This window comes from Prunus dulcis, chromosome 7, assembly GCF_902201215.1.
Source record: "Prunus dulcis chromosome 7, ALMONDv2, whole genome shotgun sequence".
NCBI classification, from domain to species: Eukaryota; Viridiplantae; Streptophyta; class Magnoliopsida; order Rosales; family Rosaceae; genus Prunus; species Prunus dulcis.
The window spans coordinates 3,155,176-3,174,771 of NC_047656.1; the positions used below are offsets into that span (position 1 = coordinate 3,155,176).

At 35.8% G+C, this 19,596-nt stretch overlaps 1 protein-coding gene across 1 annotated transcript; it reads left to right on the forward strand.

Annotated features, from left to right (window-relative positions):
• The first annotated feature begins 6,013 nt into the window (after positions 1-6,013).
• Positions 6,014-18,221, forward strand: LOC117634371 (alpha-L-arabinofuranosidase 1-like). Its single transcript, XM_034368456.1, has 18 exons — positions 6,014-6,259; positions 6,708-6,912; positions 7,210-7,264; positions 8,062-8,273; positions 8,570-8,691; positions 8,794-8,947; positions 10,352-10,421; positions 12,079-12,224; positions 12,323-12,368; positions 12,453-12,505; positions 13,223-13,367; positions 14,445-14,563; positions 14,703-14,774; positions 14,853-14,956; positions 15,458-15,514; positions 15,627-15,825; positions 17,011-17,157; positions 17,804-18,221. Exons 2-18 carry the CDS (start codon positions 6,739-6,741, stop codon positions 17,960-17,962), a joined length of 2,034 nt encoding a protein of 677 aa, XP_034224347.1. The 5' UTR covers positions 6,014-6,259; positions 6,708-6,738; the 3' UTR covers positions 17,963-18,221.
• The last annotated feature ends 1,375 nt before the right edge of the window (positions 18,222-19,596 follow it).

A 19,596-nucleotide genomic window follows, 5' to 3' on the forward strand; every position in this document is an offset into this window, starting at 1 on the left:
CACAGATGGTCCGAGCTAATTTGACCCTTTGAAGGTTCCTCCTGCAGGTCGGCTGGACCTCTGATGCCTGATTATCCATGAATAGTAAATTAATAAACCACTGAATAAAAGAATTAAATTAAACACCCTGCCCCCGGCTCTTAGAAATACGTGCGTTCAAATCCAAGTTACTCCTGAGCCCACATTAGTTTTTTTTTCAGACACTTGGATCAGTTTTAAAAGGTCCAACGCTCAGCTATGCGATACACTGCCCGATCGGCCAACCCGGGACCCCGTGGGTCCACGATCTCTGATGGCCAATCTGGGCTTCCCTGAAGGTTCCTTACAGAGAGAGAACCGTGTTCTGCGAATTTGGTCTGAAATGGACGGTCGGATTAGCTAAAATTGCGTTATCGCTCAAAATCCAAACCCTAGCCCCAGGGTTCGCGATTCCGGAGTATCCGGGGCTCTGATTCGCAATCCGTCAAATCCTACACGATCCTGACATCGTGTAGACTGACATATCCGAAATTCAGGGCGATCCGATTATTTACCGACACTGCACCCACGGATCGCGCGATATGCAAAATTCGTTCGGGGCTCAAACGGACTCCGAATCGAGATCCGTAAAATCCCACACGCTCGTGACGACACGAGGGTCACAAAACTGCACAGAATTACATCACTACCCTCGCCCACGCGTCCCAGCACGCGCGGTCAGATTTGGGTGTCCTAAGCGATTTCGGGTGGCCGAAAAATCTCGGAACCAAGACTCCAAACTCCTACCCTAGGTAAAACACCCCATTTGGAGTCACTTTCGTTCTTGGAAATACCCCAAAAAGTGACCCGAAACAGTAGTTTCAAGCGGTCGAAGTTTTGGCCAAACTTCAAGTCGAAAATCGAACCCCTTAGAGCTAAAATCGATCGAAACCCATATACCCATCAGCTAGAACACGAAAAATAGCTGAGAAACCATACCTTACTTGATTGATTTGGTGGAGAAACGAAGGAGAATTTTGAGCTGGAAGTTCGGGTGGCTTAGGACGAACCTCAGTCGGAAAACATGGTTTTCCGGCCAGCTCAGGGCGGCCCCGGGGTTGAGGTCGGTCAGGTCTTGACGGCGACACGAAGGCGGACCCGATGGTACCCACGGCGGAGATCGGCTCGGCCTGTGGTGGCCGGGCCGTCGCTTGGAAGTCGAACGGGCGCACGGCCCAGTTCGCGCGGAAGGAGAGAGAGGAAGAGAGAGAAAAGTGACGGGGGAGAGGAGAGAGAGGGGGATAAAAATCTGACTTTTGGCCAAATTACCGTTTTGCCCTTCGTGATTTTTAGACCATATCTCCTTCGTTACAGCCCCGATTCGGGTCTACTCCGTGTCTACGAACTCGTTTCGCCGCGCTCTACGCAATGGCGCAAGCGGCATTCCCAAATTCTTTCTCGATCAAAAAGTCAATTTCCCCCTATTAAATAATGCGAGGGCAAAATAGTCTTTTTGCTAGAAGATATTTTCCTTACTTTTTAGATATTTTCTTTCTTTTTAGATATTTTGGTTTGGGTTATTACATATATTGCTTATCTGTTGTGTGTATATTGATTGTCTGTTGCCTGTGTATTGTTGTTTATTTCCTTCGTAAGCAATAAACAATCAATACACAAGCAATAAATGTACGATATGCACGCAATAGACAAGCAATATAGATGCAACAGACGTGCAATATAGACGCACCAATATACATTACTTTTATGGAACATAATTTAGTGTTTTAGTTTGTTTTGAAACAAAGTTGAGTTTTTGTTATCATTTTCAGATTTTATAAGTCAAAATTATATTTTTAGAGTTTTGGAGCGTAAAGAATGTCACAAGGAGTTCCTACCAATTTTTGGTGAATTTTTTTGCATTTGTATTTAATTTATTATGAATTTTGTAAGTTAAATCCTAGAAATACAGGGTGGAATACAGGGACATAATACACAACGTATACAATGTTCTCTCTTCAATGTATAATATAAGTAAAAGTAATTTTCATTGTTCTTTGAAAAAAAAAAAGTACGTTTCTATTACATGACTAAAATATAGTTCCTCAATTACATGTTTTTTTTCCATATAATTACAGCACACTTCCTGTGACAGAATGGAATGTTGTCCCACGCCAAATTGATGATGGTTCTCAATGACAACAATCTTCCATAAGTCAAAAATCTAGGTCCAACTGTCATTAAAATAAAAATAAAAAATAAAAAACCTGCTGAAGAGATGGCAAAACAAGAAATTAGCAAAAAGGAGAAACAAAGACCAAAAAAATAAAATAGAAACTGAGACAAGAAAACCGCAATCAGAAACTAAAAGACCTAAGAAACTCATACTAATAGGCAAAGAGCTTCCTAACCTAGAACACCAGCAATAGAAAATCGAAAAAAGTGGAACACATAAAGCACAAAGAAAATGTTAAACTAAATAAGAGGGACATAACCAAACATCAAAACACCTCAAGGGGTGAACTTAATCAACCAACCAATAATCAATATAACCAAACAACATCCATAACATCAATACAGAACCAGATACAACTACAACATCCATAATAGCAATACACAGAACAATGAAACTAAAAAACAGCTGCATTCCAATCCAATAAGATTGAAGAAAAGTAACTATTCCTGTACAAAGTGATATTACGGGAACATGATTAGGAACAAAAATAACCATTAAAAAATCATCAGATGGTTTGGCAAAAAATGGGGCAATGTGGAATTGTCTGACTCAAGAAGCTCCACATGTACTTTATATAAGCTTCCTAAAGAAGGCAGTAGTGAACAGAACAACCAAAATTTTCTGAAGCAGTCCAATATTCTCCATTTTCTAAAAAACAAACAATTCCTGATAAAATAAAAGAAAACCAATCCTATGTTTCTATATAGGTGTAAGAGAATCATGAATTGAAACAAATAATCTACGGGGCACCGTTAGAACAAGGAAATCATATCCATATTTTACATTTTATAGCAAGCCATATCAAGGTAGGTCTACTTAATGCTCTTGTAATACTTCAAATTTTGCTCAAGCATCTCATGAAGATGCCTATTTTCAACTTTCCCATGTTCCAACACTTCAAATATTAACACCAAAAGATGTGTATTTCCATGGCTGATTAGCATCACACTTACACAAAATCTAATAGCATAAGAAACAAGCACATTCCCATTCATTTCAATTAATAACTCCATTTCCTAATATCAGCAAGTGGGTCCATCGAATAGTAAGCTAATCTTACAATTCAGAACAACCATGTCAACCAAGAGCGTAGGTACTGGTAATTTAGTAACACAACTTCCATTAATACTAGAATAATTTAATAACCTGTCTACACACCCAGCCACTAAAATTGTAAGGCTAAAATCTGAAATATGCAAAGATCAATTAAAAACTACAATAATACCATTATCAATGATCAATTAAAAACAAGTAGTCCACTTGATAATTCACAAAGCCACAGCTCATAAATTAGGCATTGAATGAATCCCTAAATTAGAATTTCTAAAATTAACCCCTAAGTTCTAAATGCCCAACTGAATCTCTAATTCCTAAATCCCTAAAGTAGAATTTAGAAAGAAAAAAAAATTGAAATTGAATGACATGAAGAAGAAGAGAACCAGAGAAGTAGGTGGTTCAGGTCAGGAGGAGTACTGAAATTTGAAGATGGAGAAGAAGAGGACTTACAGTTGGAGAGCAAAGGAAAGAAGGCTGGAGCGGCGCCATGAATGCCCCTACTGTTGCAATAATAAGAAAGGGGGATCAACAAATTTATAACAGACAGAGAGTACAAAACCAATATCAGAACTCACCACTATGGAGAACAACAAAGGAGGTCACGACTGTGGCTTGGTTGTGGAGTCGCGATAGTGGCTTCGCGGTGGAGGTCAACGACGGAGGTCATGAGTTACGGCGGCTTGGATAGGGTCAAACTAGGGTTCCGAATTTGAGGAGAGCTGGATTATGAAGATGGATGGGTGGAGAACGGGATTGGACAATAGCGAGATGGCTGGCGAGCTGGAGCTGAGGCAAGATTTGGGAGATTGCAAGAGAGGATAGGAATTAGGAGAACTTGGGCGTCAGAAAATGAATTTTTGAGGTGATAAAGTGTCAATAATAAAAAAAGACTCAAAACCCTCCGTTGTGTCTGTGTTGGTTGCAAGATATTTGCCGAATGGATTTTGGTTCTTTGATAACCACAAACCGGAGATGGAGAGAGAGAGAGAGAGAGAGAAGAACGTATTGCAGAGTGGGTGGCTTGCGGGGAAGGAGGGTTAACCAGGATGAAAGATCGTGCTGTGCACTTTCGGATTGCCTCTTTGGGTATGGGTAATTTCAACCCGGTTTTACCAAAAAGACAACATTAAAAATTCACCATTAGATTTTATCCGACGACTCTTAGATACCCCTCAAACACACCCCTTATAACTTTCTACTCACTATAGAAGCTCCCATTCCACAAAGCATATTAAAGCACAGTGTTGGGCCCCAATTAACTAAAAATTACTACAAGTATATTAAAGCCTATTTTTTGGTCTGATTCACACTCTTTCTTTTAAGCTTTCAAGTAAATAGTGGCAAGCTTATAAGAACATGCCACAAAGCGTATTAATGCTCATGTTTTTTGGGCTTAATTGACTAAAACTACTACCAGTGCTAAAATACACAACACTTGTTAGGGAGAACAAAAACTTAATTTCAAGATTCAAAAGAGAAATATAATCAGACTAAATGACCCTGTTTGGTTCACGGAACATAGTTGATGAGAAATTATTTCCCATGTATTTCTCAAGGGATGATAAATGAAGATTCATTTCCCATGTTTGGTAACCTTGAGAAAGTAACCAAGAAATACCACTTTATTTCCTTTCATATGTTTGGTTTGTGTAGGAATGTAAAACAAAGTTTGTTTAATTTTTTAATTATACCCATATGAAATCAAATTAAAAAAACAAAGAAAAAAGAATGCATTTAATGCTATATTGTAATTCTAAATTGGTAATGGGGACAATATGGTCATGAAAAATATGTATTTAATGTTGATTCATTTTCCCAAACTTTCCCATGTGGAGGAAAACAAAACTCAAAAGGGGAGGAAGGCCTCACTTCCGCCACTACTTTCCCATGTGCAAAGCAATTTCACATGCCTAGACTTACCAAGTATGAGAAAACAATTGATTTTCCATTCCCAAGCCTCCTTTTTCAATAACCAAATGGGGCCAAAGGGTAGTGAGGAATTAGATGGTCCGCGTGAATGCTTAACACTATCCTAGACAAAGGGATGTTGTGTGCTCTTAAGAGCACTTCCAGCGGGAGGCCCCAGGCAGGACAAGAGGCCCCAGGCTCCCATTTGTGTTTCCAGCTCCCTATTCTTGCCAGGGCAAGAGATGAGCTACACCAACCTGGGCAAGACTTGACTAGGAAAACTGATAAGCTAATTTAAATAACAAAAAAATTGAAAAAAAAAAGAAGGAAAAAAGAACCAAAAATTTCAGAAATTTTGTTTTAATAAATACCTAGCCATATTTTTCACTTCGTACACTAAAATTCTATATAAATTCCTTTCCTCATATCTCATGTGCATAGTGATTGCTATAGTAATAGGTGGAAAACTAACAAAAAACTTGCTTGACTAGGCATTATTTGTATGAATAACAACCCTTGTCTCCCGTACCTTTTGCTATGACAAATGAGTTGCTCTAATAGAACTAGTCTAGTCATACGCGAGATATTTGTCAGTTTGCTTAACAAACTACCATGTGAGTGGATGCTATCTACCTACTGTTAAGCTTGGGGATAAAGTTAAACTCATCCCGATCGGATAAAGGAGGTTATTATCTTTTGTAAAAACAAAAAGGATATAAAAGAGAGACAAATATGTGTGTGTTAGTTATGTGTTTATCTTATTTTGGTTCAGGAACCAGACCCAGTGGCACGGCTGCACGGATATGAAAATTATGTCATGTTCTATTTACGGCAGGAGGCCAGGTGGGACCCACAAAGATTTCTTAAACAAAACGATATGTTTGGTCTTGCTTGTAATCCACTGTCTGCTTTGCTGACGTGAAAGCAACGCAAAAGCCCCGGATAAGAGAAGAGGCGACTGTCTCTTCTCCTTGTTTGCTTATATCGATAAGCGCAGAAGGAGTCAACTCACCCACAGTCTCTTGGAAATATCGACTCAAAAACAAATTTCCTTAGTTGGGTTGGAGTTGGAGTTAAAAAAGAAAACAAGAATATTTATTTCAGGTATTATTATTTTTGTTTAGTTTCTGAACTGAATTTTATACTAAATGGATGAGAACTTAATAATGCACTCTTATCTGAGCATTGCTGAAAATCACCATCTTTCTGGGTATTCTCTTCTTCTTTGTGGAATTGGGTTTTTTCTCGTTATCTTTTTATATCAATTTTAAATTCTAATAGAGACTTGCTTCACTAGAATCTCCTTGATTTGATCAACTTTGTAGTTATTTAATTGGTCTTAATTATTTGTGGGTCTTTCATAATGTTACCACACATCTATCAGTTTGATTGAACCAAAAAGTCATTGTGAGAAAGTGTTTATGGGATTTCTATATTTTGGCGATCACTCATTAACTGAGAGACCATTTTGCATTGTTTGTGTTACCTTGTTCTTTTTCTGTTTAATTGATCAGAATGTAACTGAGTATCTCCTTTGTCTATGCTTTTTTAGCTGTGGAAGTATTGGGTGTGGTAACTGAGCAATGGGCTCTTGCAAGTCCCCTCATGTTGTTCTTCTGCTATATGTCTTGGTTTGCTTTGTGTATCAATCTTTTGCTATTGGAGTTGATACGAACCAGACAGCAAAGCTGCTGGTGGATGCTTCTGAAGCATCGGGACGGCCAATATCTGAAACACTGTTTGGAATTTTCTTTGAGGTTAGTGTGTTGGCTTGGAATGGTGAATTTTTGTTCAGTTCCAACTGCTTTTTGTTACTTCTATAATCTATAGCTTGTTAGCTATCACTGTAATTCTTACAATTTTTAAAATCTCTTTTCATTTGTTTTCTTATTTTATTTTATTTTATGTGCGGATATATCCTGATTTATGTGGCAATTATAAACCTTCTGTCGCTTAAACATGTCTGTCTCATTATATTACTAACATTGTGGTTTCATTTAAGATGCTATTAATTTTGAGGTATATGCATTCTCTCAAATGCTTGTTCACTGCAGGAGATTAACCATGCTGGTGCTGGCGGGCTATGGGCTGAGCTTGTAAGCAACAGAGGTACTTCCCTTACTCTCTGAATTCCAGCTAATACAAGTGAAAATAACATATAGGAAAATATTCTCTTGCCAGATTGTTTGGCAACATAAGATGCTTATTATGTTGCTAGATTGTGAAGCTAGATCATTTCAGAATAATTCGTGCTTGAATGTGTGGTCCAGATTCGCATTCTGACAACAAAGTTCAAAATTCATGTGTGTGAGAACCATTGAAGGAACTGTTTGAATGCCTTTCTGTTGTCATTACATTTTCAGAGTTTCTTTTCAAATCTGATATATTTAGTACGAGTCAAGCTGGCAGACACCATTTTTTCGTTCTTATATTTTGGAAGTGGAGGGTTTGGTGTCTTCCTGAAACATTTTACTGTTGGATTAACTCTTCATTGAGATGTTTAGGATTATCCTATGAATGTTTTTATTTATTTATGCAAAGTTGTTGTATTTGAGTTAATGTGCTACCTGCTTGTGCAAGTGTGGTTGAGTACAAAATGGAGAAATATTCTACTTTTTTGTGACTCACATCTTACTCTCTACATTTAATATGCACTACCAGATCCCCCTTTTCCCCCCCCCTCCCTTTTTTTTCCCTTCGATTTCTTTTCTGTCATGTCAGTTTTAAGTTCAACAACAGGTTGAATGACTTCAGATTATCAGTACATGGTTAAAAACTTCTCTTCGGAATCATGTGAAATGTGGAATTCACTGTATTGCTAAATATAAAATGTTATAGTTAGCCTTTGTCTCGTAATTTTGACTGAATGTTTAGAGCTGAGGCTTCTTAATAACGTTTTCCCACAGGTTTTGAAGCTGGGGGCCCTAACGTTCCTTCCAACATTGATCCTTGGTCTATAATTGGGAATGAGTCATCTTTGATAGTGTCAACGGACCGTTCTTCATGCTTTGACCGCAACAAGGTTGCACTTCGAATAGAGGTGCTATGTGATAGCCAAGGTGCCAGTAGCTGCCCTGATGGTGGTGTAGGAATTTATAATCCTGGGTTCTGGGGCATGGTATGAACCCTTCAACATATTATCTAATGGGTTCATTCTAAATGCTTATGTTCCAAATTCACAGTTTGCAACATATGTATTTGTCTGACAATTGCTCTCTCTCTCTCTCTCTCTCTCTCTCTCTCTATATATATATATATATATATATGTGTGTGTGTGTGTGTGTGTGTGTGTGTGCATGCATACGCACACAGCACGAGAACAAGAACAACAAAACTACACACACACACATGTAAATATTCTACATTTTTCTTTCTGGCTCTTTGCTACTGGTTTCTTATCTGTGTTTTGTCCAGAATATTGAAAAGGGGAAGACCTACAGTGTTGTTCTTTATGTCCGCTCATCTGGATCAATCAATGTGTCCGTATCATTGACGGGCTCAGATGGGTTGCAGAAACTTGCTGCTGCGAACATTATGTGAGCATCCTCTGTTCTGCTGATATTTTGTAATCAGCAGTTCCTTACTGACAGTTTTATCTCCATTTAAGAGTCTGACAGTACATTTCATTGCCTTTGCAGAGCTTCTGATTCAGAAGTTTCAAACTGGACAAAAGTTGAAGTTATGTTGGAAGCCCAAGGAACAAATCCTAATTCAAGACTGCAACTGACAACAACCAGAAAAGGGTTTATATGGTTTGATCAAGTTTCAGTCATGCCCCTGGATACATATAAGGTACCTTTTTTCTCCACAAATTCACTCATTCTCGTGACGTGAGATTATGTCATCAATATTTGGATGTGTTTAATCGTCTCACCCGTGTTTCACAAGATTGTTACAAGTATAATGTTCTGTTTTGAAATTCTAGATTTTATAGTCTTTTGAAAGACATTAATATGAAAGCTGATTAATGTGAAGTTCATACTAGGGGTGGAGCATTACCATGAAGGATGCATTATGCTTTTAGACCACCTATCTGTTATATAAGGGTCTAGAACATCTTTTCCTTAGATATAGTTTTTCTTGGTTGCATATCATCTCCATACTGTACTTTTCCTTGGACTTCATTTATAAATCAGTTTTTTCCCTGTTTTGTGTAGGCATGTAACTTAGAGAGAATTATACATAATATGTCATATTTATTGACTTCAGTGTGGTATCATCATAATTCGTTTAAAAATTATTCTTCCTTTTCTCGCAATAATTGAATTTGGAGCTGTTGAAATCAATCATTGAAACTTTTGTGATTTTGATAGCCAATACATTTGAGGATGTAACAAACACCTCATACTTTCATTGATGAAAATTTCTCAAAATGAAAAATGCATGGTTTGATATTTTAGACGGAAAACGTAATAACACACTTGTACTGTCCCTGGGATCTGACATCCACACTTTCAGCTTGTCATCTGAGCATGTATCTAACAGCTGTATTATTTTAGCTTCTGTTGTTATATTTTGTTTGAATGTGACTTATTGAATGCAAACTGGACTCTGTTTATTCTTCAAATGTGAATTATGGACCTAACCATTGGAAAATATATGACATTGCAGCAAGCGCTGTAGAAAATATAATTTCTTCAGGATCTCAACAAAATCTACATTGAATCTGTCATCATTTCTACTTCGCAATTCTTTTCCTGCCATTAATATTGATAGAAAGTTTCTCCATGTTTGGATCGATGGTCTTTAGGGATGTTTTCTTTATCTGGGGTATTTTCTAATTGGAAAGCTGTAGTAGTCTAGTTGCTATGACTTGATCTTGGAGCTGTTGTTTTCCTACCGGATTTATTAGGTTGGGATGATGTTTTGATTTTTAGTTTATGTCTGGATACGTTGTCTCCTTTTTCTCGATGTGATTAGTGAAATTGTGTTTCTTATGACGAAAAAAAGAACGAAACAAAGTATTCAGGAATACTTTAAAAAGAAGTTGAAAAATTGCAGGCATACAAGTTTGAACTTTGCAGGTTAAGTTTCGGTCATGTTGGAAGTTGATATAATTTATTAAATTTTATGCCCTTATATTTATTGGCTTGCCGGCTTTCAACGTGTAACTTGTAAGGAGCTGTGTGATATGCTTTGCTACATGCATACCTTGTGTGTCTTTTTACTCTTTATGAAACTATTATTTTGGATCAGGGACATGGATTTCGGAAGGACCTTGTTGAAATGTTGGAAGATTTAAAACCTCAATTTATCAGATTTCCAGGTAAATTTGGATTTACTTGTCTTAATACGAGACAGTTACTAAACTTGAGCTTTTCATATACAACTCTCAGCTGAAATATATGGATGCTGAACTATGCAAGCTGGGCTGTGGCCACCTTGGCCCCAGGGGCATGTGCCCTTGCTCAAGGTGGCCCATAATGTTTTAAAAATTTATTTATGTGTCAAATTATTCCTATTTCTAAACATTTTTTAAAATTTATTTTTATCTCTCATAACAATTTCTTTTTCTTTTCTTGATAATATATATATATATATATATTCTATAATCATTCTCCTATCCGGATGTTAATGTCCAATCTTTAGGCCAGATGCATCCACCAGTCTCTAGGCGGTGTTATTTTTTCATTCCCGATCGATCAATGTAGGTTCACACTTGGATTTTATGTTTTAACTCTCGAGTTTTTGGGGCCCAAAACTTGAGAGTTAAAGCCTAAAATCTAAGTTGTACGATTATTCTATATCCTAAAATAAGTAACCCTGTTGAGATTAGGATAATAAACTGGAAAAAAAAAAGCATTACCATCCGGACGGAATCCGTAGACTAACGTGTGGATGAGCCATTTGATCTGCTTCTGTAATTGTGGGGTCCTATGTAAGAGTGGACCTATGTATATATTATTTCTACTTCTGCCCTTTTACATATTTTTGCTTTCAATATTAAAGGCCAATAAGTTCTTTATGAAGTAACAATTGGATTGGTTATTGTGTGGTACATCTAAATCCCAGTGATTCGTTCTATATTTTCAATAGATGAAAGGTGATTAGCTTTACTCAAATTTGTCCAGTAGATCTTGTTTTAGTATATAAGATCAACTCATTGTTTGCGAGTGAATCCCACATCAGGAATTAAAGTCTTGCATAATAGTTTGAAAGATCTTGGGGGCATCTCAACTCATTGCCATTCGGTTTTGGGTTGGATGTTCACATTATAACATGATCTCAGAGCATGTTATCTACGTGTTGGGCCCAACTGCCACGCGAGCTCTCACATCACCCAATATATGTTGTCCATGTGGCTTGGATTGAGTGACACCTCATTGTGGGGGCGTGTTGACGGAAGATTCTAGCTTTGACATTATTGTTGTGGAGGTTCATATATTTCACATGCTTCTTGTTGTTTATATTTGCCTGCTGTCCACTATATCTACAAATGTTCTATGGTATGTACTAATTTTCTCAAGCCTCCGAGTGAAAAGCAGGCTTTACAGAAACTTTGTAAGCAAAATGATTGAAATCTTAATGGGAAAAAAAAATCCTGTTTCTTTGCAAAGATGCAGATCTTTTTTAGACAAGCTTAAATAAAAGTAACCTTGTCCTTCTTTGGCTGCTATCAGTTTTACCTGCAGATATGAACTAAATCCACATGTTTTCTCTGAAATTATTTTCATTTTTATCTTTTGGACATTATATACTATTGAATTTTTTTAGTGGGAAACCTTGCTGGCTTGATTGCCTGACCACTTGACAAATATAACTTGGGACTCCTTTTAAATGCCAAACCATGCTAAAAATGCTTGATTTTGTGATAAAGAGATGATACATGTTCTAATATGGTCAATACAGCGGAGCTATTATATTGTTTCCTCATAATTCAAACAAATTCGTATTTTTTTTTTCTTTCTATTGTGTTGCATTAGGTGGCTGTTTCGTCGAAGGTGAATGGCTACGAAATGCATTTCGTTGGAAAGAAACAATTGGACCCTGGGAAGAGAGACCTGGACACTTTGGTGATGTTTGGATGTACTGGACTGATGACGGAATTGGTTATTTTGAGTTTCTCCAAGTAGGTATCTTTTTTAGTTCTGTCATTCAAGGATGCTTGGAGTTTCCTTTAAAATCCTGCTTCTGTCAGTACCAGTTTTGAAAATTTTATTCATGCAGCTAGCAGAGGACCTTGGTACATTGCCAATATGGGTATTTAATAACGGTACTTCACATTTTCTTAGCGCTTCCTTTATCTTTTCAATAATCACATTTACCTTTGCCAATACTGACTCTATGAATTTCATAGGAATCAGTCACACTGATCAAGTTGATACTTCCAGTGTCTTACCATTTGTACAGGTATGTCTGCATTGCTGACCATTTCTCATTAGCTAATCAGCAACTGATACCAAATGGATATAGCAAACCATTAATTATTTTCTAATCGGGATTATATCTTTGCAACTAAAGCAAATGTATGCAAGTGACATTTAGGCTTTTCAAAATATGCTTCATCCTTATAAATCTGTGGCTTTATGTGCTTTGGTGTATGAAACATCTTTGCAAATATGGTTTTAGGAGATTAAATTTAGATTTTGCCTTCTTTTTCCGGTCAAGTGGTTTCATTGTCTCCAAGCCTAGCTTCATTTGAGTTCCCACTAAATGATGTTCATACAAGTGGGGTTGCTGTGGTGAGGGTAGGGCAGAGCTGCAGGTGACATAAGTGTTGTCACTCATTGAAAAACACTAAAACATAGCAACAAAATGCAGTAAAAGCATTTACATAATGTGAAATATGTGTCAATGTGGTGTATTGTCTGCTACTAGGAAAACTTTGCATTGAACTCACAATGTGATATGGGAACTTGTATTGACTCATTAACATTATAAGTATCAATGCTATATGTCTATCTAATGCAATTTGAACATAAATGAGAAGAACCGTGGATAAGATGAAGTTTTGATGTCCTATATAAGATAAATTTTGCTACTTAATTCTAGATCGTGTTAGTAAACCTATTATGTGTTAATAAATCTCAAACTTATGGTTTAACTTTCACGTTTTCTTGTTTACAGGAAGCTCTTGATGGTCTTGAGTTTGCTAGAGGCAGTCCTAATTCTACCTGGGGTTCTCTCCGTGCTGCAATGGGACACCCAGAACCCTTCGACTTGAGATATGTTGCTATTGGGAATGAGGATTGCGGAAAAAAGAACTACCGAGGTTTGTCTATTTTCTAGTTCATACTTTTTGTTTGCTCTTTAGTTGGTTAGATGGAACGGATTGAGTTTTACACATATGGGACGTAGGATGACTTTCTGCATGCAAAGTCATGCATAACTTAATCTCTGTATATGAATGTCCTTACAATTTAGTGCAGTTTTCACTCTTTTGTCCTTAAAACAATTGCAACTTTGCAATATGCTTCCTCTGATTAAGATCTGAATTTTTTTCCAAAATAACTTCAGTTCTTCTGCCACAATCCTTTCTCTGAAAAGGCAAACTTGCCATTCCTTATTTTTTGTGAATCAAATGACGACCTGTGTCTACTTCATTGTCTTTTATTCCTTGAATTTTTGTACTTGACCTACAACGGTTTCTCATTATTGAAAAGTCTTGTTTTGCATACAATAATGGCATCATATTGTAGAAGTAATTAAATGGAAGTGCTAAAAGAAGTAGATTCTTGAAAACCCTTCTTTTCCAACCTGCGACATTTTTCCGCTTCACTTCCCAAACTCTCGAAAGAGTAGAATTCTAAAGGACAATTTCCACACTGATTTCAATGCAACAGACATAGGATCTACTTGTAATTTTGGGAGACCTGCCTTATTGATTTTCTCAGCAATCAGTCAACTGAATTGAACCCTAGTTTTGTAACCTGTTATTTCCTCCAAATAAACTTACAAGCCCATGGTTGCAAAATTCTTAATTGCAATACAGATATTTAAGGATTGCTCTTACTTGGTAGTGGAGACTTGTTAAAGTCGGAATCTCCAACCCAGAACCGATTGGCAGTTGGTGGAGAGAGCCTAGATTTTACATATTGTGATGCACTGGTTAGAATATATAACCCATGTGGAATTTTTATATTATTAACACTCTCTCACATGTGTTCGAGTTGAGCCAATCATCTGGCCAGCCTAACACATGTTAAAGTTGCACATCCAACACGTAAGCAATTGGCAGAGGATGCTGGGACCTTGAATTTTAGATTTTGTGATTCAATGTTATATATATATAATAGAGGGATTTTATATTCTCAACGACGCTTATGCTTTTCCTCTTTTTCTTGACCAGGAAATTACCTTAAGTTCTATAGTGCTATAAAACGTGCCTATCCAGACATCAAAATAATTTCAAACTGTGACGGATCTTCTCGAAAGTTGGATCATCCAGCTGATTTGTATGATTTTCATGTAAATTTCATAACACCACGACTTGTATTACACTTGCTAATGATTTTTTTTTTTTTTTACCATTCAATGCGTTGGATTATTGATTTGGCAACATGGAATGACATTTGCAATAGTAATCTTACCTTCTGTCTTTATTTAGGTATATACAGATGCCAAAAACATGTTTTCTATGGCTCATCAGTTTGATCATACATCACGTAGTGGTCCCAAGGTAGGGATTATGCCTTCTTATGATTTAATCTGCTCTGAATGGCTTCTGTTAATTTTCTTAACATTCAACATGATTCAGGCTTTTGTGAGTGAATATGCTGTCACTGGGAAAGATGCTGGAACAGGAAGTCTTCTAGCAGCACTAGGTGAAGCTGGGTTTCTTATTGGGCTGGAGAAAAACAGGTTTGTTGTTGCATTTCAAGAATTTGTTTCCTGTGATATTTTCCAGAATGCTTACAATGTTTTCTTTACAGAAAATATTTTTCTTCAAAGTTCCAGCAGGAAAAATATGCATAGTTTGCTATCTTATATAGATATGTCTACACATAATTAAAGATCTAACTTCTTTATTATATATTTGTGAATACAGTATTTCTCCTTGCAAAAGAAATGCATAGCATTTCCTGCACTTTTGTTTGCCACAAATCCATATTGTGTGTTGCCATATTTCTTTGTGTGACCAGCTGCACATCTGTTTTCTATGGAGTTGAAGGCTTCTGATATTCCCAACCTATAGAGATAGTATTAAACTGAAATAAAAAATGATAAATGGTAATATATCACAGATGTACATGAGGATTCTAGGGTAGTAATCTTTATACCTAGTTTTTACCAAAAGATTTATATACTTGCAAAGATGGGCAGCTACTGAGTACTTTCATTGTTTATTCTTATCAAATGCAGTGATGTTGTTGAGATGGCAAGTTATGCACCACTCTTTGTGAATGCCAATAACAGGAGGTATACTTTTCTCATCTCATTCTTTTTCTCAAATGCAATTTTTATTAAGTTTTCAACAGGGGATCATTGTTGTGTAGTTATTACTAAAACTGAAAACTTCTCTGTCATCAAGGTGGAACCCAGATGCAATCGTCTTTAACTCCTCACATCTCTATGGGACTCCTAGCTACTGGGCGCAATGTCTTTTTAACGAATCAAGTGGAGCAACTATTTTCAATGCAACACTCCAAACAAATTTGTCTACTTCACTTCTTGCATCTGCAATTTCCTGGAAAAATTCAGAAAATGAGAATAGTTACCTAAGAATCAAGGTTTTTGTTTGTGCTAGTACATTATCTCAGTCAGTTTTGTGCTTCATGATGCTTAATTGAGATTGTGTTCATCTAACCCTTTTTGTTCTGTGTAAATTGTAGTTTTTCGATGCCCTTATATTGTTTCTTGCCATCTAACATATAGTTGGAATATGGAAAGAAGCTCATATTTCACATTGCTCTAGAACTATTACGACTATGTTGCTTTGCTTCAAATGGAAAATATTAGAGACTAACACTCAATCAATGCATGAATCTGAATTCCTTTAGCAATAAATTTTATATGAATTGTCAGTTAAATATAGGGTGTGTATTTATAAATATTGTCCATTCTTTTTGGAACGTTTTCTTTTTTCTGCTCAACTTTCCAGGCGCATCTGGTCTAAAGTAACATGTGTTTGCTTGTACTGCGTTCTTTCTGTGTGTCTGGTGTCATCTTTCTTTGTTCAGTATGGTGAATCTGTATGCTTTTTTTTGTTTTTTGTTTTTTGTTTTTTTTCTGTATTGCTCAGTATCTACACCTGCTGTTACAAAGTAAAATTACATTTTAATGTGAAGGCTGTGAATCTTAAACCTTCGCTGTTTTTTTTCTGCACTGAAGTCTTTCTACTTTAAAATCCAGTACAAAGTATGAGATGAAACTTATACGTGTTGACCTTCAGTTACAATAGTCAGAGTATGATGTGCATATTATATTTTAATATGTTTTTAAAATAATATAACTATCTTGAACATCCTTTTCCCCAAAATAAATGAATGAACAATTTTGATGCTGAATGCATGTCCGGTATCCATCAATCCAACTTTTACAGGAACTAGGGTTTGTGTTAACTTCTCTTTCCCATTCTTAATCAATGATTTTCTGTTTGCTTAGAATACCTTTATTTCAATACGGTTATTGCTCCATGCTAATACATGATATTTTAGGATAAGTTCCGTAGCAGTGTTATGCTTCTACCCCTTAGTAGATGGCAGTGGAAGTTGCCAAAGTCCATACTCAAACTAATATAAGAAAATCATCTTTTAGGCAGCCATTGATTGTTCACTATTTTTATGTTTAGGTTTCTTTTTTAACTATGACTTCATTCCAAATTCATGCAGCTTCGTTCAACAGTTTCTACCAATATGGTGCATGTCATATTCTGTGACATCTTATTACTTTGTGATGATTATTTCTTTCTGTAGATTGTGAACTTCGGAACAAACATAGTGAATCTCAAGATTGTTGTGGATGGGTTGGAGCCGAATTCCATTAATCTGTCTAAGTCAACCAAGACCGTGCTCACATCAACCAACCTGATGGATGAGAATTCCTTTAATGAGCCAAAGAAGGTATCTGAGTCAACTTGTATCCTTTAACATTTTCATATTGTTGAAGACATGCCCCTACATTGCTTTTGTATATACTTGGAGATGCTGTGTGCCTATACTAATTTATCTTGACTTATTCAATCATGAACTGTTGAAATATAAAAGAATAGTGAACCTATGTCACATATTTTAAATTTTTAGGATAATGGTTACTTAAAAGCATCTAAGCACTTGTCAACTTATGTAAAATTAATGTATTAACCTCTCTGGTTGTGGAAAGAGGCCCAAAAGTGAGGATGAGTATGAGGATATGAAGAAAATATATATATAGTAAATTATAAATTGACAAATGTATGTTTTATACAAAAACAATTAGAGAGCCCCAATTGGAGAGAGAAAATCCGCGAGCTAGCCACTTGTCATCTTCTACATGGCTCGTAGTGTGCAAAATTGCTTTACCATTTTTCTATTTAAAGTAATAATGGACTTATATGTGAAAAGTCCTAAAAAATAGATTAAATAAAAAAAAGCAGTTTGCCCATATCCTCCTAAAAGCTTAAATTTGTGGGAACAATGATGAACCAATATTGATAGTGTTGAACATAACAATGCTTTGGACCATGTTTTCTATCCATATCTTTTTACTTTTGTTTTAAATTAAATGCAGGTGATACCGAACCGGATTCTACTTGAGAAGGCTGGTGAGGATGGTGAGGATATGGAGGTTGCAATCTCTCCGCATTCTTTCACTTCAATCGATTTCTTAATAGAATCAAGTTTTATCAGGACAACTGGAGCTGATTCTGTCTTTGTATCTTCTATTTGAAAGTTAGAAATAGAAGAAGTATCACATGCAATCGAATAAAATAATCCCATGCAAGTAAATTAAATAATTCCATGTAATTAGATGAAATAATCTAATGTAATCAAATGAAATAATCCCACTGAAATAGTTTGTATAGTTGCTAGCCAGTTGTGCTACTTAGCCAAAATAGTGCCCACAAAAGATTTAAGAACAAAAAAGCAATAAATTTCACATTGTTGTTACAAGCTTTTAAATTGGTTTGAAATGTTGTTTTTAGTAAGGAAACACTAGTCTTAATGGGGTTCCTTGCGAACAAATAATAGACTTTTGAGATTTTAGTCTTTGGATTTTGATTCTTTAATAATAAATAGCGTTTGCAATAATGTACATAAAATGCATTGCAAGGACAAAAGTTACGAATTGCAAAGAAAAATGCAATTGCATCCTATTAAGCAATGTTTTTATGCATTCTACTAAGGGTTTTTAGCACATGGGTTACAACCTTTTGAACATACAATTAATTATGAAGGATTTATCATTAGTGAGAGATTTTACGTTTCATAATTGTGTACAGATAATTATAATTGCGAGACTGACATGCAAATGGGACTACTTTGATTGTCAATTGCACTATTAGAATGCAAATTACACTACTTGTTTGTCAATTGCAAATCATATATTGTATTTACTATCTCAAAATACAACTTTATGGTACAATGCCCTTTCACAATGCTAATGGGATGATTGTTTCAATTGGTATATAAAATATGATATAGCAATCAAATCTACTTTAAAAGCTTATTCTCAATGGTACTATATCCTCATCAAAGCCAACATAAACTTCATTCATGTAATTGAAGGTATTGTTCAATACATTCACTTTACAGAACCAATAATTATAAATATAAAATCTCAAGTCATTATGTATAAAAAATAAAATCTCCAGATACAATGAAAATATTACAAATTCAAGTAGCCAAATAAATAGACTCCAAAATGGTAGTCATGTAATTGGCCTAATTCTTCACCTCAACCTGAAAAACAATCACAAAACCATCAATAAAATGAATGGGAAACATAAAGCAATATGCTAATATGAAAACAATTACAAAGTCATCATTGTAAACAAAAAAATAACAAACCTACAACATAATTAACTTGAATAACAGAAAGCAATAAGCCAATTTGGGGTAGAGATTTGTTCTTTTTTTTTCTTTTTCTTTTTTACTTTTTGGATTGTGTAACGATAATCAATCTTATAGGCTTTGAATATCAAACAAAAAAGTGCAAAGAAAGCAGCCAAAACCTGGGACCAGCTTCAACCATGATCTCCAAGGCCATGTACAATGGCCTAGTGTTTGTCTTTACGTCCTCATTTTGTGATTCGAAACTTAACAATTCTTAGCACTATGCCACGATTAGGCAAATAATACCACTTCCAATGTAGCATGATAGTTTTTAACATGCAGTTAATATATATATATATATATTCTTCATGCAGCACTAAAATAAATAAATAAAATCTCCAACCATTCATCAAAATGAAAGACAGAGACAGAGAGATAAATCTAAAGAAATTTTTTTTTTTTTACCCATATCAAATGCTGGGAAAGGCGGATGGGTTGCTAGTTGGAATACCTGAAAACCCAAAATCA

What these genes read in the sequence shown, in the direction of transcription:
- LOC117634371 (XM_034368456.1), top strand. Translation starts at nt 6,739, where the DNA reads ATGGGCTCTTGCAAGTCCCCTCATGTTGTTCTTCTGCTATATGTCTTG. An exon ending in GTTATTTTGAGTTTCTCCAA is followed by an intron (nt 12,225 to 12,322) that starts GTAGGTATCTTT and finishes TTATTCATGCAG; the next exon opens with CTAGCAGAGGACCTTGGTAC. An exon ending in ATAGTTACCTAAGAATCAAG is followed by an intron (nt 15,826 to 17,010) that starts GTTTTTGTTTGT and finishes TTCTTTCTGTAG; the next exon opens with ATTGTGAACTTCGGAACAAA.